The 24,652-nt window shown below is 39.4% G+C and overlaps 2 protein-coding genes and 1 long non-coding RNA gene across 10 annotated transcripts in view; 1 reads left to right on the top strand and 2 right to left on the bottom strand.

The window, feature by feature from the left end:
* The window catches only part of TXNDC12 (thioredoxin domain containing 12), a 29,571-nt gene extending 27,812 nt beyond the window's left edge, over window positions 1-1,759 (bottom strand). The window contains exon 1 of the mRNA XM_025420071.3: window positions 1,625-1,759. Coding sequence (XP_025275856.1) covers window positions 1,625-1,721 — 97 coding nt within the window. The 5' untranslated portion in view covers window positions 1,722-1,759. The remainder of the gene's footprint in view (window positions 1-1,624) is intronic.
* Window positions 1,760-2,768: 1,009 nt separating this feature from the next.
* On the top strand, window positions 2,769-23,973 carry BTF3L4 (basic transcription factor 3 like 4). Of its 6 annotated transcripts, none has more exons than XM_035699081.2 (6): window positions 2,769-2,944; window positions 9,700-9,813; window positions 20,711-20,935; window positions 21,868-22,069; window positions 22,884-22,943; window positions 23,512-23,973. In XM_035699081.2, exons 4-6 carry the CDS (start codon window positions 21,874-21,876, stop codon window positions 23,556-23,558), a joined length of 303 nt encoding a protein of 100 aa, XP_035554974.1. In that variant the 5' UTR covers window positions 2,769-2,944; window positions 9,700-9,813; window positions 20,711-20,935; window positions 21,868-21,873; the 3' UTR covers window positions 23,559-23,973. The 6 variants fall into 6 exon arrangements, with proteins under 6 accessions (XP_035554974.1, XP_025275864.1, XP_025275863.1 ...); XM_025420079.3 differs by lacking the exon at window positions 20,711-20,935 and adding an exon at window positions 11,799-11,878 and having other exon boundaries at window positions 2,770-2,944; XM_025420073.3 differs by lacking the exon at window positions 20,711-20,935 and adding an exon at window positions 6,114-6,180 and having other exon boundaries at window positions 2,877-2,944.
* LOC112642468 (uncharacterized) overlaps window positions 5,064-24,652 on the bottom strand; it is a 59,756-nt gene continuing 40,167 nt past the window's right edge. Inside the window, exons 3-4 of one of the 3 annotated variants that reach the window (XR_003125268.3) lie at window positions 8,663-8,808; window positions 5,064-6,462 (exon numbers count right to left, since the gene is read on the bottom strand). This is a non-coding gene — a long non-coding RNA (uncharacterized LOC112642468). Of the gene's footprint in view, window positions 6,463-8,450; window positions 8,809-24,652 lie in introns of those variants that run through there. The other 2 variants (XR_003125267.3, XR_004805136.2) reach the window with 2 other exon arrangements.

Raw genomic sequence — 24,652 nt, 5'->3', positions numbered from 1 at the left:
GAATCCTGAGCATAATAAAATGACTTCTTTACATCACTAAATTGGGGGGTGGTTTATTATGCAGCAATGGCAACTGAAACAACCACACATAGTTTACGTCTAACAAGGAATAAAGATACTAAATAGGTGACTCCAAGGTACTGCCTACACCTAACAGTAACTGGAACACAATACATTTTTTGTTGAGTGTCCAAGGTACTTATTATTATGCCCATTTTGCAGATGAGGAACTGAGCTTTGGGAGGTTTAGCAACTTGTCCTAAGTCTCTCAGCTGGTCAACAGCAGAATAAAGTCAAACTCAGATCTATACCCACACTCCTAACACCATATTCTGTCTCCCGTGGTACTTACAATTTTGTGCTAAGTATACAGTAATCTGTTTCAAACTGGGATTGTCAGTATTGAAAACATTCTGGCCCAGTAGAATCCACTGTGCAGTTTCATCACTGAGATGGAAACCCACATACCACCTTCTTTGACCTTCCTGGCTCATGTAATGCTAGGTCCCTCATTCTCCCTAGCTATTCCACTCCATCAGTTTCCTTTCCTTCATAGCACTTCTCTAGCTGAAATTTTCTTGCTTCCTAATTTGTTCTTGTTCATGTGTCCATGTATCTCTGACTTGAATACAAACTCTGTGAGAGCAGGAACCTTATCTGTCCTGTCCACTGTTTTATCCCTAGTGCCTAGGGCAGGGCCTGGAATATGACAGGGGACCAAAAATTAATTATTTACTGAAGGAGTGACTGCATTCAGGCACACTGAATGTCCTCCCAACTCATCACCTACCAATACATATGCAAACAGGGAGGATAAAGCAGAATTTAAAACAGCAGGACTGTATCAGAATCATTCTGTCCAGTCAGGTCAGTACAAAAAATGGAAGGAAAGGGGAATCCATGCTACCACTCTTCCACTTAGAAAAGCATAAACCCCAAGTTCCAAAGAAGGTGTAGGTAAAGGGATGGAGAAGGGGGTCACACCTCCTATCCCCCATTCATAACCACTGTCCCCTCAGTCCCCAAAAAAGTTCAGTTTCTTCAGACACATTATCTGAAGCACACCAAGGACAACTCGCTGGTGATCCTCTCTCTAACATCAGGCCCTCTATCCTTCCTGGCCTTTCTTTATATACCAGTCATGCCTTCCTGGAATGCAGGTCCTATTCTCCCCAAGGCACGGAGGGGGCAATGCCCAGCTCTTCGGAGAAGAGGTGAGAAGGGTGATGTAAGACCAGGGAGAGGATCTCTGCATATGCAGGTCCAGAGGCCCTATGCCGCCCAGCAGGGAAGGGGACTGACTGTTCCTAAGGACCTTCCTTCCCAGTGCTAAGCACCGATGCTGGACTCTTAGACATGCTTTCCCTGATTTAAGGGCCATTCTTTACTCCCAACCCAAGAATTTAGGGAGGCCTCAAGCACAACTTCCCCATCTCAACCTTCCCCGGACCCGCTACTTCCTAACCCCGAGAAATCCTCAAAATCCAGGAGCGGTTAAGGAGGAAGAAAGAAACCCGGCGTGGCCTCGGAGACAGAAGGGGCGCAGGGCCGTGTGAGCACAAGTCGGGGGTTGGGCGGGCCGGGCCCAGGGTGAGTAAAGGTTAAGACAGGAAGTTGGTCTGACCCTTTCCGAGCCCGATGTGTCCATCAGAAGAGGTGACGAGCAGCAGGAGACCCAAGCCCAGCGCACAGGTGGCCCCGAGGTGAGGCCGCAGCTCCATGGCGACAGTGCGCGGGGGCGCGTCCCCGCCAAGGCCCGCGCCTCCCCGAGCGCGGCTCAGCCGCACCCCTCGCGCCCCAGAGTTTCTAGCTCGGTGACCCTGAGGAAGTGATGTCTGACGGATGTGGGTGGGGCCTCCGGGGTCCGCGTGACACGGGTAAGTTTAAAGGTGCAGATCACGCAGCTCGGTGGGTGGGTGGGGGGGCTTTCCGGCGGCCGGGCGAGAGGGCGGGGGCGGCGGCGGGGACGGTCCGCGGGGAGCGCGGCTGGGGCGGCTGCCTGCGAGCGGCCCCGCCCCCAAGAACCGCGGCCCTGAACACTCATAACGCAGATCACTGATCGGTGGGGTCAGCCGCTCCGAACAGTGGGCGCGTTGCCCATTGGCCTCCCCTTTCCTGCTCCGCAAATAAAAAACGTTGACGACCGGATTTCATTCTTCAATTCCTGCCCGGGCCACGAGACCTGGCAAACCTGTTCTGCAGCGCGTGGTCTCGTGCCTTGCAAGAATGCCCTCTTCTGCTGGAGAAGCAGCGCTGGACCTTATTTTTCCCCGCGGCCGCATCACTCACGGGTGATGCAACGAACTGGTGCAAGCTCCGGGAAAACCAAACTTCGGATTATTGCAAAACCGACCTAGCTCTTCATGGAACCAGGACAAAAGTCACTGCAGGCATTTAGAGCGTAAAGTTTCATCTAGTCAAACCTAATTGTTTTGTCGTGCTTAAACTTTGTGGGTTGACTATTTCTTCTCAATTGTTTTTTTTTTACACGACCAACAGGTCAAAATTTCCCGTCTCCTCCCTGAGTGGAGACTGGTTGAGTCTTCATACTAGTGAGTCCGCACTAGTTGAGTTCGACAGTGCGGAGTTAATGCTCAGTGAAAGCCCTGCGATAAAGTACACACCCAAACAAAAACGCACACTTCGCTACCAATCTGTAGGCACCCACACAATGGAATGGAAGGGGGACTGCAAGCTCCAGAATGCAGTGCGGCCACCTGCGCCTGCCGCGCTTCTAGTGGGAGGCGCAGAGCAGCCTGGGTTGTGTAGTCCCTGTCTGCGCTCCCCGAGATAGGCTGCCCCGGTGAGAGAGGGAGGCGGAGCCGGGCGTGTCACGTGGGCCCCGCTCCCGCCGTCGCTCCTGCCGTCGTCTTTCTCTGTCTCGACTGAGGCAGCCATCTTGCTCTTGCCGCGTGCTGTTGTTGGAGGACCTTCCCTGCTTCAGGTGAGACCCCCGGCGGTCCCGCCACTCCACGGCCATAGGCCGCTGCGCACGGTCTCCCCCCGCCCTCTTCTTCCGACACCCGCCAACCACTCCGGCTGCCACTTCCGCCGCGGCAGCCGAGTGGGGGCGGAGGCGGCTGGTTGGGATTGTCGGTTACCGGCGGCGCAGCTGGGGGTCGGCACCTGAGGGAAGGTCCCCAGCAGCACCGCCCCTGTGGGGCGAGCGGGCCCGCGCTGCTGCCGCCGGGATTTTGCCCCAGGAGCGGGGGTCTCCCGCCTCTCTCTAGTTCCTCTTCTTTATTCACAACAATGCTGTGACGACAGCCTCTTTTGTCATCTCCTTGATCCTCCCACTCTCCTGCTAGGGAGACTGAGGTCAGCGGCCCCTTCCCCCAGGCGCTTGGGACTGAAGCCGTCGCCACGCCTTCCCCTCCCGAGGGCAGTGTTTGTTTACGGTTGCGCTTCCCTGCGCGAGGCTGCCGGCCGCCTAGAGGGCCCCGCCACGCTGCCGACGCGTAGTGGGCGGTCGGGAGCTGGACTGGCCGCGCGCGCCCCGGCCCCCGGCTGGTGAATGGCGGCGTCCGCCTCCGTGCGCACGTCCTGCACCACACGTTGCTGCCCCCTCGGGAGGGCAACGATAGCTCCCCGCGTGTGAGTCTCCTGCGAGCCTTACCCTGCGCCTCGTACTGACCTTTGACCCCGAAGCGAGCTGTAGACCGTGTGGTGGTAAAGCTTTTCGGACCAGAAGGAATACAAGTTCAGAAACTAAACTACCTCTCTGAAGCCCTAATTGGTAGAACCTTGATCCTTCTGCTGCCAAAACTTGTGCCTCTCTTAGAGAAACTCCACATAATAAAAAGTCGGGACTAAAGGTTGAAATGATTGTATCTCTATGTAGACAGGTGAAAGTGCCCGCCGTATTGCTGGGAACGTAGGCACTCAGTAACTATCGATTATAACCTCATTATTTACCCCTTTCTCGAGTCCTTGAATAAAGGGCTGAACCATCCTGGGATCCCCAAGGAAGAATTGAGTCGTTTATGTTCTTGGGAAGTGACTTCTCCCTTTTGGACCCTCATTTCCAAATCTATTAGAGAGGTGAACTATTTGATTTGTTTATGATTTATTTATACCCTGTTGCTTGCAGGTATTTGGGATAGCTTCACATACAAGACAGGAATAATGGGTATAATGAAGTGAAGGTTGCTTGAGGAATAGGAAATGAAACCCGGTGATCTTTGAGGTCTAGTCCACATTCTGAGCTTGGCGGTTCATCCCTCTCAAACACCAAATCCAATCCTCTTTTCTCCTTCAATTCCACACACCCCAACCTGCTACTAAGTAGACAAAGGACTACTTTCTTCCTCCCCTGCCTCCTTGAGTTTACGACTTCCCTAAAATGCTTTTTCTCAGGTAATTCTTGGGAAGAAGTTTTCTGTTGTACTAATTACATGGAATGGAGTCTGTTCTTTCATCTACGTATTGATATAAACGGTTAATTTTCGTTTTTTGTTTTTTTTTTGTTTTTTGTTTTCAAACAAGTCAAGACTCTTCATCTTGACTTCAATCTCTTGTCTTCAAACTCTTCTCTTGGAGATTGTTATTTCAAAATGCAGAGGAGTCCCAGAAAGTTTACCCTGTGTCTGGTTCTAATATTTTCACTTAGCCCCTTTTTTTTGTAGAAAGTTCCTTAGGCTCTTTGTTAGTTCTCTATATTATCACGGCCATGTTCCTTTGGGAAAAAGTGAATATTTGTCCTTTTCTGTGGATACTGAGTATAGACATTGGGATTTGCCTCAGCAAACTTAAGTCTATGGCAGAGTTGAGACTGGCACACACCTAAGCCTGGCTTTGTATTCCTTCTGTAAAGGAGTGTTTTTAGCTGCTTGAGCATTGTGATACAATGCTGGGCAAAGATTGAGGAATCCTATATTCTGAATGTTATTTGGGAACTAGACTTTATTTAGCCTTAAAGTATATATATGTGTGTGTAAGTGCTAAAGTGCAGTATCAGAATACAGAATAGTGCTTATATAACTTTGATTCTCTTTCATCTCTCAAATGAAGACATCTTTTTCATGTGAATGATAATTATAAAGAGATTAGAGAATTGGCCAGAAAAGGTTTGATAACAGCCTTTATTTCCTCTTTCACATCTTACTAACGATCTGTTGGTCCACAGAACAAGTAAAACAAGGCTTTTAACCTTGGCTTTTATTTGTATAAACAAATAGTGTGGAATGTTACAACCCATTATAAACTTAAGAACCTTTTTTCTTTAATAGGAATATCACCAGATTAGGATTTATGATTTTACAATTTTCTTTGAATTTCCAAAATCAAAATTAGCCTTAAAAAAGTTAATTTTTAAGAATATCCTTGCCCCCCCCAAAAAAAAGAATATCCTTGCCCCTAAAGACACACAAAAATTTAAAAGTAAAGTAGTAGAGATGTTTTTATCAAATTGTGCAAGGAGGCATTTTACCATGTATGCAAGAATATCTTGACAAGTGTGACATACTATATCAGTGCAAGGTATTGAATGAACTCTGTGGAAAGGGTTGCTAAACTGCTGAATGTCTGAAAATCTGGCTCTCTTTTCCTGTTATTAACATTACCATCTGACCTTGAAGATATGCTACCTCATATCTTGACAGCTAGAGAGCCTTTGTTGAATTTTTTCTTTGGCTTTTGGTGGGTGGTTTCTGTTTATGGTTACAAAGTTATTTATGGTTCATTTATGATTTGGGAGAAAAAGTCTACTTAAAGGTTGTGCTAATAACATTTGGTAAATGCTGTCTGCTGTAAAAATCTCTGGGGTAAGAAAACTGGCTTTGTCTAGAGATTTTATAACTGGGTAGGTTTTGCTGAATGCTAAAGAATTGAATTTTTTTTTAAGGAAGGATCTTCAAATAGGTAACTTGGATCCCTTTCTATTTTCTGTTTGTATATTAGACACCTTGGTGGTCCTATTTAATTTTGGTTCTTTTAATATCTGGTTTATGAAGCCAGAACAAGTTATTAATATTTATTAAGAATATAGAGAGAGTATTAATATCATGGTGGTGATGCATATTGCAAGCCTAGTGAACCAGAAGGTACTGTTGCATAAACAGTTATTTTATTTTGGTAAAACAGTGACTTTAACAAATCTATTTTTCCCCCCCTAGATTTACCAACAGCATGAATCAAGAAAAGTTAGCCAAACTTCAGGCTCAGGTCCGGATAGGGGGCAAGGTGAGTGTGGCATAAGAAAAATTGAGAGGAGACTGTATTATTACTAGATAGTAGTATTATTTTGGATTTGTGGTCATTGAAAATCTAAAGTCATTTCAATAATCAAAATCAAACCACATTCCAATTTGAAAATAACTTGTGTAGATTGAAAATAGGTAACTAGAAGACTTCTCTGTCTGGTGGTACAATGGAAATAGCCACCTTTGTTTGAATCCTCTTAACATTTGGTAGTTATGTGACATGAACAAGTTATCCAACCTTGTTAGGCCTCCATCTTCCCATCTGCAAAACAGAAATAATCCTGCATAAGATGCTTCCGAGGATTAGAGTAATACTTATAAAACACCCAACATAGTGTCTGGCACAGAGTATATACTTAATAAATGATAGCTGGAACGCCTGGGTGGCTCAGCGGTTGGTGCCTGCTTCAGCTCGGGGCGTGATTCTGGAGTCCCTGGATCGAGTCCCACATCGGGCTCCCTGCGTGGAGCCTGCTTTTCCCTCTGCCTGTGTCTCTGCCTCTCTCTGTGTGTGTCTCTCATGAATAAATAAAATCTTAAAAAAAATGTTATTATGTTAGACTCATTTGCAGGGCATCATCTTGACTGGATACACCGACTTCTACAGTTAGGTTTATTAGGTTTAACTGGAAATGCTCAAGCTAATCGTACATTCTGTTCATTGCTAGGTTTTCCTCCCAAATTCCTGCCTATTCTTCTGTGTTGGTCAATATGAGCACAAACATTCTTATTCCATGTACTTTGAAGCCTGAGGAAGAGCTAATTCTGAGAATCTTTGATTCCCTTTAGCTCTAGCCTCTGGCTCAAGGAGAATGCCCCGCCCTTATGTCTGCCCAGTACAATCTTTGTAAAAGGAAAAGCAAGAATGGTACTCAGCTCAGACCTGGGCAGTGAGTAGGTAGGATACTGTGTAGATTCTCTACTTTTCATTTACTTTGATGATAACCATATCTATGGAGATAGAAAGGGAAAGGGAGAGGTGACTAGCACTTTCTCCTTCCATAGCTATACAGTTATAGGACTCCAGAGTCATAGTAACAAGTTCATGTAACCAATGTAGTCACATTGTAGCATCAAGCATAATGTAATGTACCAATGCAAAAACTTGGGATATTCAGAAACTATAGAATATACCTGGAAGAGCTTGATTCAGCACATTATTAGATATTTTAAACCAGGTGGTCGGCACATTCATTCATTTAACTAGTTTACTGAACACCTACTATGTGCTGGTCAAGGTTTTCTTCTAACATAGTTCAGCTTGAAAAAGAGACATGCTCACAATTACACCATAGAATAGTAAATGTTAGAATGAGATACAAGGTGCTCTTGCCTAGGAGTGACAATGAAGTCAGCACTGAGCTGAGATTTGAACGAGCAAGAATTTATAGGTAGATAGGTGAGGGTAAATGGGTAGAGTGAAAAGGGGATCATCTTTCTCAAGCATGCTAAGACACCTAAGATGCTGATAGCATGGCACTTAATGGAATGGTTTGCTTTAGTTCGGTCCAGTTAGAGTTTAGACTATATAATGGATACAGAATGGTAAGAAATGAGACAACTAGGTAATTTGGGGTTGTACCATAGTCCTATATGCCATATTAAGGGGCTTAGGATTTTATCCTATAGGCAACGGGCAACTATTGAAATATTTTTAAGAACAGTCATTATAGAAAGGTAGGTGCTGGCAACGTGGAAAAAGGAGTGACGTGGAAGTTTGGCATAGAGAACAATTCGGAGGCTGCTACTATAGTATATGGAACACAAATTTAGGAGGTGGAATCAACATAACTCAGGAGAAAGAAGAGTCTGGGATGACCCTCAGACTTCTGGTTTTAAAGACTTAGTATATGGTGGTACCATCAGCTGTAAAACTTAGGAAGTAGAGGAAAAACAGTTTGGTGGGCTGATGAGCTTTCAAACATACTAAATTTGAGGTACCTGAGGATCATTTCATTTGAGGTATACAGCAAGCAACTGAGCTGTTCCTGAGTTAAGAACATTTTACGAATAAATGACCAGCTATGAAAATAGTCCCTCGTCCATCCTCCAGCAACTGGGTTTTGCTACAACCTCTGCTGCTACTCCCAGAATTCTCTTCCACTCCCACCCGCGTTGCTGAGACTGAAGCCCCTGCCTACTCTATAAAGCTGATCCCCTGAGTCCTGCAGGAACTACCCAGAGATGGAAACCTCTCCTTTCCCCTTACTCTGCCAGGTCTCAGGAAGTTTTAGCCCTCAAGACTTAGGCTTCTTTTGGTAATGTTTTATTTCTGTGTTATAGATTACATTTTTTTAAATTGGCCCAGGAATTTAATCCATTTTTTTAGCTTTTCAATGGAAATACATATTTAAAGTTTTGAAGTATCTGTTTAGAAATATCTCAGCAAATAGTATAGTTGTCAACCTATTTGCTCAGGCCAGTATTCTAAACATCATTCCAGATTCCTTTTTTCCTCATACCCCATGTCCAATCCATCAGCATGTTGGTTCTTTTGACAGTCTAAGCTCTCACCATCTCCACTGCCAGATTTCTCTTCTTTCGTCAAACTGCTGCAGTAGCTTCCTGATTGATCTCATAGTTCACTTTCCACAGCAACTTCAGTCATCTATAACAATCATAAATGAGGTCAAATCATTTTCATGCTTAAAACCTTCCTATTACAACTGGAATAAAATCCAATTCCTGCCCATGGCATTCTAAGCTACATGATTCGGCCCTTGCCTATCTTTCTGATTGCACTTTCCTCCTCCCCTTTTGTTCACTCTGCTATAGCCACGACTGACCTGCTTTCTCTGTAGAAACAATAGGTTCACTCTTATTTCATTCTACTTGGATCGCTCTTCCCCTAGATCTTCCCATGGGTCTCAGCACATAATGTCAACTCTTCAGAGGGCTTTCCCTGAACATTCTAATAAAGTAGTGCTTTGCCTCCACCTAATATGTATTCTTATTACTGTGTTGAGGTTTTTTTCCCTTAATACCTTTATCCCATTTGAATGGTTCTGTTTATTATTGACTTTTCCCCTAGCACTATAATGTATGCTCCCTAAAGTAAGAACTTGATTTTTTTCATTCCTAGATTCTAGGAGGGTAGAACACTCATATAGTAGACATTTGATTCTTAATTATGTCAGAATCTTCAGTTTCAGAATATCTTTAGACAACTTTATTGTCAGGGTGGTAGCTATGATTTTTTTAAAAAAGCATGTTTGGAAGTTGTTACAAAACACACAATTGCTATATTGTATTTTTTTATTAGAAAACTTTTGAAACATTGAAATGATAAATGGATACTGGAAAAAATAACTGGCTAGAACTGACCCTCAAAAATCTGGGTTAAGCTAACAATCACATCTCTGAGCAGTCTTCTTAGTCATTACTATTAAGTCAGCAATTTCTTACATGAGTTTTAATTAGAGTATCGTGAATAGGAAGACATGTGACTGCAGTTGCCAAATGCAAGGCATCCTAATACTTCTGCTTGGTTATTTTTCAGGGTACAGCTCGCAGAAAGAAGAAGGTGGTACACAGAACAGCTACAGCTGATGACAAAAAACTTCAGAGTTCTCTAAAAAAACTGGCTGTGAATAATATAGCTGGTATTGAAGAGGTATGATCGTTTTGTAAATTGTTAAATTATGTGGACAAATAGTACATTCATAAATAATGATCTACACTTTTCAAATGTAAAATATCAGCTTAGAAACTCAGATATTGTCACTCAGGTGTCTTTGAAGGACTAGGTGTTGAATTTGCTTATTGTATAAGAATGGATGATTGTAAAAAAATAATTTTAGTTGACAGATAAGGAATTCATCATACTTTTGTGACTCAGAGTGTTTGCATATGTGACAATATGTGACAAAATTATGAAACTGCTCTTGAATTTTCATGCAAAATAAGATATTTTTTCTAATAGTATAGAAATAAACTCCAAGATTTCTTCAAATTAGGTGGATTTTTTTTTCCCTTTCTGCTCAACGACATCTCTTTATTACCTCAGCCAAGAAGCTCTAGCATTAGTTTTACATGGATTGGATTTCATGTTAGACCTTTTCCAGAAAGTATTGGTTAAAATTTTTTAATCATCTTATGATATTCTGATGATACTGCTCTTCTCAAATACAAAGCCAAAGACTGATGTTATTACAAAAGATACTCAAGAAAAATGATAACATCAGCTATTTATTATCTGTTACCATCTAAATTCACTTCTACCTGCTGATTCCATTTCGGAGAGTAACCATAATGTTTAAATTTTCACTGCCATAAATTAAATTGAATGTTTAAATTATATTTAATGATATCATTACTATGTGTGGTACCATCTCACATTTTTTAACAGATCTTTTAATGCACATGTGCTATAAAACAGAAATAATGTGGAGGCAAGGATCACTAATAAATAGCAGAGTACCAAAGAAAAGGCAGTGAAATGGCCACATGTTCCTTCTACTGTGCATATATGAATAAATATAATAACATCATTTAAAACTGCTTTGTACTTTCAAAATTAGTATACCAATAAAATAGTAGAAAATGTTAGCCACATGTATCTTTTTTTCCTTTCAGCTTGATGTGCTTGTGCATTCTTACTCTGGTAAAGATTAGAACTTCATTTGCAAGTCTTGAAATTAAGCATTTTATATCCATTTTTTTCTTCTGTGTTATTGAAAGCTTATATATATTTTTATTGATCTAAAATAATTTTCAGAGAGATCATTCTTTTTATCGGGGGTGAATATGAGGGGGGAAAAATCTAAGCCTCTTTTAAATCTAAGGCTTGGAAAGAAAAAATAAGTTGCAATAATAGACAATAGCTGATAATGTTAAACCTAAACAACTTATAAGTGTTTTGGCAATCTTATATCTTTGCCTACATTTCTACTCTCTGATTTCTCCCCCTCCCCCAGCCCTCCCTGCCACCTGAGCACTATTGACATTTTGAACAAGATAGCTCTTTATTGTGGGAACTGTCCTGTGCATTGTAGGATGTTTAGCAGCATCCCTACTCTCTACCCAGTAGATACCAGTAGCCTCCATTTACCCCCCAGTTATGACAACCAAAAATGTTCTCAGACTATCACATGCCCCCTGGGGAACAAAGTCAACCTTGGTTGAAAAACACCTCTTTAGAGAGAGGAAAAGATTCTATTTATGCCTTCTTGAAGCATAGATTTAACTATGTAATATCTCCAAGAGCATGTTTTTCTAAATGTTTAATTTTGTTCAGATTTGAGATACCTTCTGGTTCTTAGAATTAATAAAATTCTTGTGGTCAGATAGCATTTTATAAGTGTTTTATAATAAAATAAGGAAACCAATCAGTTAACAGTCTTTTATCTTTTCAGAATGTAGCCAAACTTGTTACAGTGCTATGCTGAGGTGATGGTAATTTTGTAGTTGAAATTGTCTTAATAAATAATGATAGTCAGCACTTAGTGGACATATACTGTGTGCCAAGCATTTTGCCAAGGATTTGCTAGGTGTTGTTCAAAAGTTATTATTCATAGTCTCTGTTCTTTGGAGCTTACAGTCTAGTCTAGTAGGGAATCTAATTAGATAACTAGACAAATATCTGTTATCCCATTTCAGATTCACAATCTCTTTGAATCAGTTGTTATTGGTTACAGAGGAGAAAGCTGAGACAGAGAATTAGGTACCTGCCCAAGCTAGTAAGTGCTGGAATCTAAATTTGAACTGAAGTATGTCAAAACTAGATGTCAATTCTGTTCATCAATTTATCCTGCTTTTTGGTCTTTTTAGTTGCACTTTCTTATATCTTGGCCTTTCTTCTCTCCTCCTGCTCCCCTCCTTCATCCCTCAAGCCCCCCAATCAAAGAAAGAATCTGCCTTATACCCTGTATTATTGAACACCTACCCTGCAGAATTTATTAGTTACACCATTACAGATAAAAGCAATCCCTACCAGGGTCGCCTGGGTGGCTCAGCAATTGAGCATCTGCCTTTGGCTCAGGGCATGATCCCGGGGTCCTGGGATTGAGTCCCACATCGGGGTCCCTCTGGAGAGCCTGCTTCTCCCTCTGCCTTATGTCTCTGCCTCTCTCTCTCTGTGTCTCTTATGAATAAATAAACAAAATCTTAAAAAAAAACAAAAACAAAAAACAATCCTTACCACTATTTCCAAGGACATTGATGTTCCTCTTTTTTCAGGTATTTAATGTTGGCATGATTCTCCCAGAAGCCTTTCTGATAGCACACATACACATTTTGTATGAAGAAGGGTCAGATGCCTTTCCTATGTGCCTTCATAATGCCCTGTATTTTTATTACAGCATTTATTAAACTGGTGTGAATTCTTCTTTGTTGGTACCATTGATGGCCGTCCTAAACTTTAAGGAGTCGTAACTCCAAAACATCGCACAGAAAATTAATGCTACAGGGGCGCCTGGTTGGCCCAGTTGCTTAAGCATCTGACTTCAGCTCAGGTCGTGATCTCAGAGTCCTGGGACCAAGCCCCACATCGGGCTCCCCCTCCCTCAGCAAGGAGTCTGTCCTTCCTGCTCATTCTCTCTCTCCCTCCCAAATAAAGAAAGAAATCTTCAGGAAAAAAAAGGAAAATTAATGCTACATAACAAGCACATATACACTCTCATTACACCCAAACTCTGCGTGAGATGTCTTCCAGTCCTCACAGACCAATTATACAGAGAAGATATGCATAAAGATAATTAACAATGCAAGGTAACAGCTATACAATTTTTGAATATTTGAACCTAAGATGGGAAACAGTTTCACTTTTTTTCCTTCTTTCCCTGTTTCTAAAATTGGTATTTTGAGGACTCAGATATTTGTACTTTATATAACACTTTGCAGATTTTGTGTAGGAATATCTTGTATACTATATATAACGTGGCTTGCCTCAAACATGTTTTGTGTTACTAAGTTTAGAGTTTTTTTCAAAAAATTTTTAAAGAAAATGATGACACATGCTTGGTTTAAAAACAGCTCCTTAGAGGGAGAAAAGAGACTACTGCATTAAATATAAACATGAAAATATATATGTACAGGGGCAGCCGGGTGGCTCAGCGGTTTAGTGCCGCCTTCGGCCCAGGGCGTGATCTTGGAGACCCGGGGTCGAGTCCCACAATGAGTCCCACATCGGGCTCCCTGCATGGAGCCCGCTTCTCCCTCTCCCTGTGTCTCTGCCTCTCTCTCTCTCTCTCTCTCTCTCTCTCTCTGTGCCTCTCATGAATAAATAAATACAATCTTTAAAAAAAAAAAAAAAAAGAAAATATATATGTACAGAAGTTTTCAGAAACACTAAGGATGTGAAAAAATATATCTTAGAAGAAACACGTTAATTACAATATTGTTATTTTTTATTTGGAATGTTTGAAACTTCATTCAAAGTGCTGAACTCACGATCTGGGTGGCTCAGTACTTAAGCATCTGCGTTTGGCTCAGATCATAATCCTAGGGTCCTGGGATTGAGCCCTGCATTGGGCTCCCTGCTTAGCAGGTAGTCTCCTTGTCTCTCTCCTCCTCACTGGAGCTTTCTCTCGCTATCTCTGTCACTATCTGTCTCTCTGACTCTCTCAAATAAATAAATAAAATCTTAAAAAAAAACAAAAAAACGAAGTGCTGAACTTTGGGGCACCTGGCTCACTTAATCAGTAGAGCAGGGGACTCTTGATCTTAGGATCATGAGTTTGAGCCCCAAATTGGGTGTAAAGTTTATTTACTTATTTATTTATTTTAAAAGATTATTTATTTGTTTATTCATGAGAGACAGAGAGAGGCAGGCTCCACGCGGGGAGCCTGACGTGGGACTCGATCCCGGGTCTCCAGCCCAATGTGGGACTTGATCCTGGGTCTCCAGGATCACACCCTGGGCTGAAGACGGTGCTAAACTGCTGAGCCACTAGGGTGTCTCAGAACTAAATTTTAAAAAATGTTTTATATTATATGACATTTGAAGGTATTTGGATATGCTTCTTATTTGGTAATCTAGTTGAATACAGTGATCATGCTGTCACCTGTCTTCACTTGATGATGTAAGTTTATCAACAGTGGGATCTGTCCATTTCTCAGAAATTATTGATTTTTATCAGGTTTATTTGGTAAGAAATGTCACCAAAAATCTGAGTTTCTGATCCAGATGGCCTAGTTGCTTCAGAGTTTTATATTCAGAGTACATCTTCTATTGTAACTAGGATATAATTCTGCCTCTATGAAACTTTTTTTTTTTTTTTTTTTTTTTTTTTTTTGCCTTTTTGTTCTATGAAACTTTTTTATTTCCAGACCTAATTAATTAATCAACCCTTTCTACTACCCTTAGCTTAAATTGTTCTGCTATCATACGTTTAATGACCACCTCGTATTGTGGGGTATAATGGTTACTTATTAACCAGTTAGTCTGTTTTTCAGATTATAGGAGTCTTGATAGCAGGGAGTGTGTTTATTCATTTATAGTCTATAGTATGCTGATTCCCGTGAGTTTGTTTGAGGCCTATTAAGTTTAAGGCATTCTGATTATTTGAGATGGAATTGTTCTCAAGAAGTTAGCCTTTGGAGTGCTGGTTTATTCAGTGGGGCTTGTAACTCTTGATCTCAAGGTCATGAGTTCAAAACTCATATTGGGTGTAGAGATTACTTTAAAAGAAAAAAAGGTTAGGCATAGAAAGCTGGAGCTCAGGAAAACACTTAAGAGCTGAAAATGTAAATTTCGTAATTGTACACATAAGGTTTTACTGTTACATTTTTCTCATTCTGGTTCTTTTCCTGAGCCACTTATACCAAAAGGAGGACTCTTTCTTTTTTTTTTTTTTTTTTTTTAATTAATTAATTTATTTATTCATGAGAGACACAGACAGAGACATAGGCAGAAGGAGAAGCAGGCTCTCTGCAGGGAGACTGATGTGGAACTCTATCCCAGCACTCTGGGATCACGCCCTGAGCCAAAGGTAGATGCTCAGCCATGGAGCCACCCAGGTGCCCCTGGAAGGAGGACTCTTAACCATAATTCCTTTTTCCTCCAACCAGAGCCTCAGGCTCTGTGTACAGGAGAATAAAAGGGAAACTTCATGTCCCATTCACCTTTCATTCCATTGCAGCCTTACTTTATATTTTAAGACCCTGCTTTTCAGGTTTTTGTTTTATTTTTTACTGTTTTTTTTTTATCATGGTAAAATATATGTAACATAAAACTTGCCATTTTAGCCATTTCTAAGTACAATTCAGTGGCACTAATTATATTCACAGTGTTGTGCAACCACAATTTTTCATCATCCCAAACAAACTATACCCATTAAGCAATAACTTTCTATCCCCTCTTCTCCAATTCCTGATAGTTTCTAACCTACCTTTTGTCAATTTGCCTGTTGCAGATATTTCACAAAATACAATATTTGTTCTTTTGTCTCTGGCTTATTTTACTTAGCATGTTTTCAAAGTTCATCCATGTTTTAGCATGTATTGGAACTTTTCTCCTTTCATAGCTGAGTAATATTCTATTGTGTGGATAATACTGCATTTACCCATTCATCTGAATATTTTGTTTTAAATATCACTTTCCCCCTCCAATATAAAAATATATTGTCATTGTAGGGGTATCTGGGTGGCTCAGTTGGTTGAGCATCTGACTCTTGGTTTCGGCTCAGGTTGTGATATCAGAGTCATAAGCTAGAGCCCCACGTCAGGCTCCACACTCAGCACAGAGTCTGCTTGAGATTCTCTCCCTCTCCCTTTCTTTCCCCCTCTGCTTCTTCTCCCCGATTACATGCTCGTGTGTGCTCACTTTCTCAAACAGATAAAATATTAAAGATATATAGTTATTGTGGAAAATTATGGTTATACAGAAAATATGAAGAAGATACTAATATTCAATGGTAATCCTCACTACCCAGAAATAACTATTATTAATTTTGTATCTTCCCCATCTTTATATGTGTGTATTTTACACATTTGAGACCGTGCTAGATGCACAATTTGGAATCTTTTTTTTTTTTCCCCCAAATAGCATTGTTATAAAAAATTGTTTCATATCATTAAAAAACTCTTCTTGGGGCACCTGGGTGGTGCAGTTGGTTAAAGTCTGACTCTTGGTTTTGGCTCATTTCATGATCTTTCAGTGTCGTGAGATCGAGCCTCATATGGGACTCCACACTCACCATGAAGTCTTTTTGGTATTCTCTCTCCCTTTCCTTCTGCCCCTCCTGCTTATGCTCTCCCCCTCCCCCTCCCCCAAAACAAATCTTTAAAAAAAAATCTCTTCTTAATTATCAATGTAGATGTCTACATATATTCCAATAAATGGTTATGCCACAATTAAACATTTATTAATTTATAATACATTATAATACTTTGATAATAAAAGAATTACATGTTTGACTTTTTTTTTTTTTTTTCAAGATTTTTTTATTTATTCATGAGAGGCACAGAGAGAGACAGAGATATGGGCAGAGGGAAGAGGAGCAGGTTCCATGCAGGAGCGTGATGCGACACTCAATCCTGGAACTCCAGGATCATGACCTAAGCCAAAGGCAGATGCTCAACTGCTTGAGCCACCCAGGTGTCCCTTGACTTTAATATACATAATATGTATCTTCATCTCTGATTTCCTTCAGAGAGATTCTTGGAAATACAGTTACTGGCTGAATGAACATGAACATTTTAGAATTCTTTTTTTTTCTTTTTTTTACATTTTAGAATTCCTCATCCATGTTACCAAATTGCTTTTCAGGGATCCCTGGGTGGCGCAGCGGTTTGGCGCCTGCCTTTGGCCCAGGGCGCGATCCTGGAAACCCGGGATCGAATCCCACGTTGGGCTCCCGGTGCATGGAGCCTGCTTCTCCCTCTGCTTGTGTCTCTGCCTCTCTCTCTCTCTCTGTGTGACTATCATAAATAAATAAAAATTAAAAAACAAAACAAAACAAAAAAAAAACATATTGCTTTTCAAAAGGTTATACCATTTTACAGTATCTACTGCATAGCTGTGAAGAATCCATCTCATCAGACTCTTGCCACCAGCACATAAGAGAAAATGATCCCAGCATATCATACAATTTAATGACAGCTGTTAGCTGTAGCTCATATCAACAATAATAGGTTATGCTTCATACAACCTTTAGAAATAAGCAAGTGCTGAGCTTAGAAGGATTGAATGTGAAAGAAACTGACTTATGGAAGTATGTGCCAAGCCCATAATCTTCAAACTCTTACATCCCTTAGCCTCACAAAACCACAGACACTTGTGTGCCTTATTCTTAAAATGTCTATCATTTTACCCCATTAAGATATGGGAGTAAGGCAACAAAAGTTGAATTTCCTGATAAACATTTAAATGCCATTACAGGAGCAGCTAGCTGGCTCAGTTGATAGAGCATACAACTCTTGATCTTGGGGTCATGAATTCAAGCCCCACATTGGATGTGGAAATTACTTAAAAATACAATCTTTTAAAAATAAATAGATAAATGCCACTACATACAGGAAGGAGTAGCAGTAAAACTTGACTTTTAAGACAACTGTCAATTCTCAGAACTGCAGCTAGCTGGCCTAGTGGGGACTTGGATACAAAAAATACCACATGGAAGAATTTAAACTTCCTCTCTAAACTGAGAAGGCAGTTGTCTGCGAGCTGTAGAGTTGAGGATAACTTTGTGAGCCTCCTAGAGCCATAAAAGCTTATTGCTGTGTAGGAATAAAGCAAGCATCAGATTTACCAGATAGAAGGTTGCTGTGATTAATATATGTGCCCCAATCAGGGTTCACCAAAGGCATAAGGTTTTGATAGCAGCATAATGGGGCCACCCAGCAGTTGCCAAGAATGACTTAAAATACCCCTGAATTCTGTTGGGCATTCACACTGATTCTGAAAAGTCAGAACAATAGAAAAAGTCAAGCCAAAGATACAGCTCAGGAGGTACTATGCATCTTCATTAAGAGTACTACTGGAGCAATTTCTAAAACTTGAAATGATCCCTCATCTAGCATTTGGGGAGTTGAAGTCTGACAGCATCCATATTTTAAAATAAATTGTATTTGAGGTGTCCATTCATTTGGCAAATTTGAGTGACTATTACGTCCTGGACACTTGGGGGCATACTATGTCTAGTAGGGGCATGGTCTCTGATCGGAAGGTATTCACCTTCTAGTAAAGTCAGACTTGCAAACACAATTATACTACAAGACATTTCTTTTTTTTTTTTTTTTAAGACATTTCTATATAATTGCAATTCCCATGAAGTGCAGAAAGTACATAAATAACCCTAAATTTTCATAGAGGAAGAAGCATCTGACCCAAGTCTTGGATAAATGAGAATATGCAGATGGAAAAGCAGAAAAAGTTTCTTCTAAACAGTGAAAACAGCATATGTAAATGTACTGGGCATGAGAGAGAAAATAGTTTTTGGTAACGATAGGACATGTCAGTATTATTTGAGCAAAAAATAAGAGCAAGGGCATCTGGTGGTGTGGACTGGGGTCTCAAAAATGCTGCTTCCTCCATAGTTCAAGTAGTATCCTTTACCTTCAGCTTCCTGTTGAAGTGGAAAAAACATTTTTTTTAAAGATTTTATTTATTTATTCATGAGAGACACACAGAGCGAGAGACAGAAGGAGAGAGAGAGAGAGGCAAAGACACAGGCAGAGGGAGAAGCAGGCTCCAAGCAGGGAGCCTGACATGGGACTCGATCCCGGGTCTCCAGGATCATGCCCTGGGCTGGAGGCGGCACTAAACCACTGAGCCCCCCGGGCTGCCCTAGGAAAAAACATTTTTATATAAAGGGGCTGTTTGATTGGAAAAATACCTGAGCTGGTACAGTAGCTGGTTTAATAGTCTTTGTTTCCTTGTCTGCTTCTTATCTTTATACTGTATATAGATTGTATTACTTGTGTTAACCAACAGCAGTAAAATCACCGGAAAAAGTGAAGTCTCCATATGAAATGCACACAGTTTGCTTTGTGAATTGAACAAATTCCTTATCCCTTCTTTGCCTCTAAAAGGGTGTGGGGGAAGTGTCTAACTGATCTTGTTCAGCCCAACAATTCATCCTTTGATCATCTCCTCTAATAGCTTGCATCTAGGAGTCTTACATAACCATGCTATTTGCTCAGTAGAGAGGAAAGAATGGTAGATGGAAATAAAATATTCTGGCCTTTATCTTCTAATACTTCATTCTCTAATCTAAAATTAAACTCTCCACCCTTTTCTGGACCTTTCTGTATTCATGAAGCTACATCTTTTGTGCAACCCCATTTAAAACAACTATTTATAAATGTATTTCTATTTCACAGTCTGAGATGGAATTCATCCTGCTTTTCACACTAAACCCAACATATTTTAAACTACAAAGACCTATATTAGGTCGTAAAATATGACTTAACATTTAGCTTTTGGTAAAGAAGCTTAAATAGGAAAATGCATGATGCAAGGCAGGGGAGAGGGGCTTGTGTTAGCCTCTTGTTTCATAGCCAGTAAGATATATATTATCCATATATCTGTGTTGAGTTTTTTTGCTTTCTCCATTAAGCCTTTATTCTGAGATAAATAATTCTCTGGCAAGCTTTCGTGGGGCCATAGAATTGAATTTTTTAGGCAAATAAACATTTCTAAGAATGAGAATGATATCACAGGAAGTAAACTAAACAAAGTTAGGACCCCAGGTTCAAGTTCTAGGTTTGCATGTAACTAGCTACTGTCCTTGGATATGTTGCTTAACCAAGAGCTCTTATCTTTAGTATTTATTTGTCTGATAAGACATTTGAATTAGAAAGCCTCTTAAGTTCAACAAATATATGGCCTGACTTCTGGAGGAGTATTGATTTCAAATTTCTTATGACTTAAATATTTATAAATAACAAATATCTCAAATTCTAGTATTTCAGATTCATTTCATGCCTGGATGTATTACAGAGATTTGGTCTTGATTTGGAATGTAAAGTCCTACTATATCCTTATTCTTTTCCCAAACTAGAATAATGTGACTCTAGGGTAGATACAGAACAACATTCCATTCCATATCCACTATGCCACCTCCTTCTCAAATCACTCCTCTTCCAAATTTTCAGCCACTTTACTATTAAACTTTTCTACCTAAACTATAATTATCTTCAGAACTATATCTTTTTCTAAAGCCAATATAAATTTTAAGACACCTGGGTAACTCAGTTAAGCATCTGCCTTCAGGTCAGGTCATGATCTCAGGGTCCTAAGATCGAATCCTGTGTCAGGCTCCCTGCTCAGCTGGGGAGTGTGCTTCTCCTTCTGCCCCTCCCCCTTACTTGTGATCTTTCTCTTTCTCTCTCTCTCAAATAAAATCTTTTTAAAGTTTTATTTTTAATTCACAATGGTATTTATTCAGAACAGCTGGATTGAATCCTTACTGTATCTAATATGTGTAATAGAACCTTAATTATAATAGAGATACAGGGAAGGGTAGAGAATTCAAATTGTGATTTTTGTCAGAGAAAATTTGGGAAATTATTTGTAGAGCTCAGTTACAATTTTCCAGGGGATTTGCCTTATTTTCTCTGTGTTCCAGGTCTTGCCTGAAATTTAGAAGCCCCTTTGTTCCTCTTCCTTTCTGGTGCTATCAGTCGTGGTGATCACTTTGAGGAAGAAAAGCCCACTTCCCACTGACCATGGAGAACACTCAGCATCTCTTCTTGATTGTGACAAAGGCAGTTTTTGGATCATGAAATGCTTCTAAAGTAGCCAAGAGTTAACTCTCCTAACCTTTTTATATAATAAGCATGTTACCATCAAGGTAACTTACCCAGTGGAATCAACTAGTAGTGGAATCACATTTTTTACACCCTTATTAACTCATGCAAATTCAACTCTACTAAAACACAGTAAGAAAGTGAATGAGTGAGAGATAAAAATACTTTAGATAGTGCATGTTTAACCTTCCTTTTCAAGCAATGGATAAAGTCCAATTTGAAATAGTCAATTCATGTTGGTGAAAGCTACCAAAAGAATGTGAGGATGGTTTTAAAGGTTTCCCAATAATTGATAAAGCATGTTCAGGTGGCCAGGCAAGTGAGAGAGCTTCTTTGATCTTTATAAGGGTTATTGAAGGTTGTTGAAAAGTCATACTTAAGAGTTAGAGGAACTGACAAAATCCTTTACAAAGAATGACATGATGAGAACAATTTGAAATTTTTGTAAATTTACTAAGTGTTCAAAGGAGTGAAACATCTGATTAAATTTCTGAGTGTTCTTTATGGATTTTCAGTGGTTATTTTTTACCATATGCTATCACCCCTTTACAACCTGTCACCTGAATACGATGCTACCCCACCCACCAAATGGAATTTGTACCAGATTAGTTTGATATAGTATAAATCAGGCAAAATAATGGGTTTTTCATTAAGAAGCCAGTTCTTGGCTGATAATTCCATTATTTTAAAAATCTGGGCATGGACTTCTTATAGTAGAAGTCTTTGAATTTAAAATCTAGGTGCTAAAATGACTATTTCTTGACTATCCTAGTAATTTATGCCATCTACACCATTTTATATTGTTGCTAGGATCTTTTTCCACCCATATCTACTGCTTAGACAATTATTACCTGGGGATTGTAAAAAAACAACAACAACAACAAAAAACCATATTTGGCTAAATTGTTATTTAAACAAATAATTGTTTTAGTTGTACCAAATACGTGAAGTACATTTTTCTTCTATGATCATATAGGTGAACATGATTAAAGATGATGGGACAGTTATTCATTTCAACAATCCCAAAGTCCAAGCTTCCCTTTCTGCTAACACCTTTGCAATTACTGGTCATGCAGAAGCCAAACCAATCACAGAAATGCTTCCTGGAATATTAAGTCAGCTTGGTGCTGACAGCTTAACAAGTCTTAGGAAGTTAGCTGAACAGTTCCCTCGGCAAGGTAGGTATTTCAGTTTGTATCTTTCCTTCTCTACCTTAATTTGAAGAGCCTAATGATTTAAAAGGTGTCCCATTTGATATTGGAAGAATTTACTTGTATGTAAATTTTACTTTTTAAAATGTTGCTTCTATACTTCATAAATGTTTGAATTTATTTCTTTAATAATTATGCATTGTGGCATATAGAATATTCGGATACATTTTGATAATAAAGAGTTGAGAGGTAATTACCTAAAAGGTCTGCAGACCACATTTTATAGACAGTATTTGATACTCACTTCTGATTAATGACAAGAAGATATTATTATTACAGAACTGTATTTTTAATATTGTTGACTAAACCTGTAGTTCAACCATGGCAACCATAAGTTCTGAATTTCCACCATAGCTCTGGTTTCAAATGTGTCTTGTTACCCCTAAAAATCAAAGCACCTTTTACATTAGTGCCCATACTACATAACTACATACTTTCTTACACCAGAAGAGATGGAAAATCTTAAATATTGATTTTTGACTTACAGCATATGGAATTCAGGGAATAAATTAACTATAATGTCTTTTTATTCCTGCCCATCTGAATTATTTCATTTTCCATATAAATTTTACCTTCACTGCCCATTGAAATTGACAGCTATATTTAGTATATACCTAATAAAGTGTTACTGATTTCTGTGTAAGTAAAAAGTATAGTCTTAGATCAGACAATCTTTAGCTTTTCTGAACTATGTAAGATTTAGATAAGAGAAAAGAATAACATTTTAAGTGTTTTGTAAAGGCCTTTGTTCTAAACTAATTTTAAAATAAATTTTTTGTAGTGTTGGATAGCAAAGCACCAAAACCAGAAGACATTGATGAAGAGGATGATGATGTTCCAGGTAACTGACATTTCTTTAGCTCTAAGATTTTTAGCAGCCTGTTTATCTCACTTAATTCACTGTATAATGATTTTTAGTTTTTGTTGATAGTGAGCTCATGAATTTAAATTGACTCATAAAAACACGGATACAATCTAATGAAAAAGAATAAAAGACCTCTCATTTAAAACTTAGAATCAGAAATTGTCACATAAAGCTCTGCTGCCTGCATTGGTTAAATTAGAATCACTGTGATTTTAAATTTGCATAGTTATTGTTAAAACATTTCTCTGGGAATTGTGATTGACATACAAAAATGCTGTTCACCTTAGTAGTTTGCACAGGCAAAAAAAAAACCTAACATTTCCTTAGGATTAGCATTTTAAAAGCAGATAAATGAAGTACCATCAGTTCATTCATTTCTGCTTCTTGTCCTGTATGTTTTCAGGCTAATTCTAGTAGCCACAATTTGGTTTTTATTAGGGCTACAAGTTAGGAATTTCATTTACCTCCTTTTTATTTATTTATTATTTATTATTAATTAATTAATTTATATATTGTGTCTTTAACTTTTTTTTTTTTTTTTCAGATCTCGTAGAAAATTTTGATGAGGCATCAAAGAATGAAGCTAACTAAAATTTTTTTTCTGTGTTTGGAAGCTGGCATGGACTAGATTTAACAAATCAGCTATGTGGTTCCAAAGTTTTACAGACATGGAGAACATCAACTGTTACTAGTTCAGTAATATAAATATTTTGTATATTAATAATGCTGTTTGTTCAGCATTTTTCGGTCATTTGATTTTGCATTTTGCACTTCCTCCCAGGATCTATTCTTTTGGTCAAAATACGAAGTATTGGTGCAGTTTGAGGGTGTTTTGGTGTTTGATTCTCAGTTTTCTGTTTTTTTTTGTTTGGGTATTTTTGGTATGTGTATGTCTGTGTATGCGTGTGGGTATGTATGTATACAGTGGAGAGCAAATTGGAAAACGGTTCTATTTATCGTCCTTCTTCCCCCCAGTAGAAAATAAAACAAATCTTTACATTTGTTACTTTTATTTTTTTTTTCTAATCACAGAATTAATGAAAAGTGACTGTCTTCGATTTCATATCTGAGGAGATTTTGCCCTTGGAAGTTTGGTTTTAATTTGCTTTGTTAACATATTTTTCATACATTCCTCTGGGTTTAAAATGTCTTGAGATATTTTACCACCAGCTCCATGTTGGCATAGTGGGTAGCATATCTTTGGTGCGTCTGCCTTAGATTCACTTACCTAGTTAGACCCAGAAGATTTTCTTCTAGCTTTCTTCCTAAATGCCTTTTTCCCTTTCCTTTTGGGCTCCCAGTGGCCTGGTCAGCCTTTGGTAATGCTCTTCCTCATCTTCTACTAGCCTGAGAAGGATGTTCTCCATATAGAGTTAAGTGAGTGCCTAATCCCTCTTTTGGTAAGACCTTTTTCCCCTCATCTTAAGGAACAACAGCTCCATCTTCAACTTTTTATTTCCCTCTTGATTTTATAGTTTGGTAGATTTCAAACAGGAATAGCTAGCATGTGCTTGCTAAATAATTTTATGCCAGCCTTATCCTGTATACTAGCTGTTCTTAATAAAACAGGGCAAAATGCCTGTTTTCAGCAAGGTTAAAATTAGGAATGTCCTTTTGAGTCAGAAAAAGATAGGCCATAGACTCATTCCCCAACACAAATGGTCATTCTATGAAATGGTACTGGG

This window comes from Canis lupus, chromosome 15 (assembly GCF_003254725.2).
Source record: "Canis lupus dingo isolate Sandy chromosome 15, ASM325472v2, whole genome shotgun sequence".
Taxonomy (NCBI): Eukaryota; Metazoa; Chordata; class Mammalia; order Carnivora; family Canidae; genus Canis; species Canis lupus.
This window is presented reverse-complemented; position numbering and strand designations above follow the sequence as displayed.

Bases quoted from the DNA above. Each gene is read 5' to 3' on its own strand.
- BTF3L4 (XM_035699078.2), top strand. From the start codon at position 3,515: ATGGCGGCGTCCGCCTCCGTGCGCACGTCCTGCACCACACGTTGCTGC. The intron at 9,814-21,867 runs GTATGATCGTTT...ATGATCATATAG, and splicing joins ATATAGCTGGTATTGAAGAG to GTGAACATGATTAAAGATGA. The intron at 22,944-23,511 runs GTAACTGACATT...TTTTTTTTTCAG, and splicing joins AGAGGATGATGATGTTCCAG to ATCTCGTAGAAAATTTTGAT.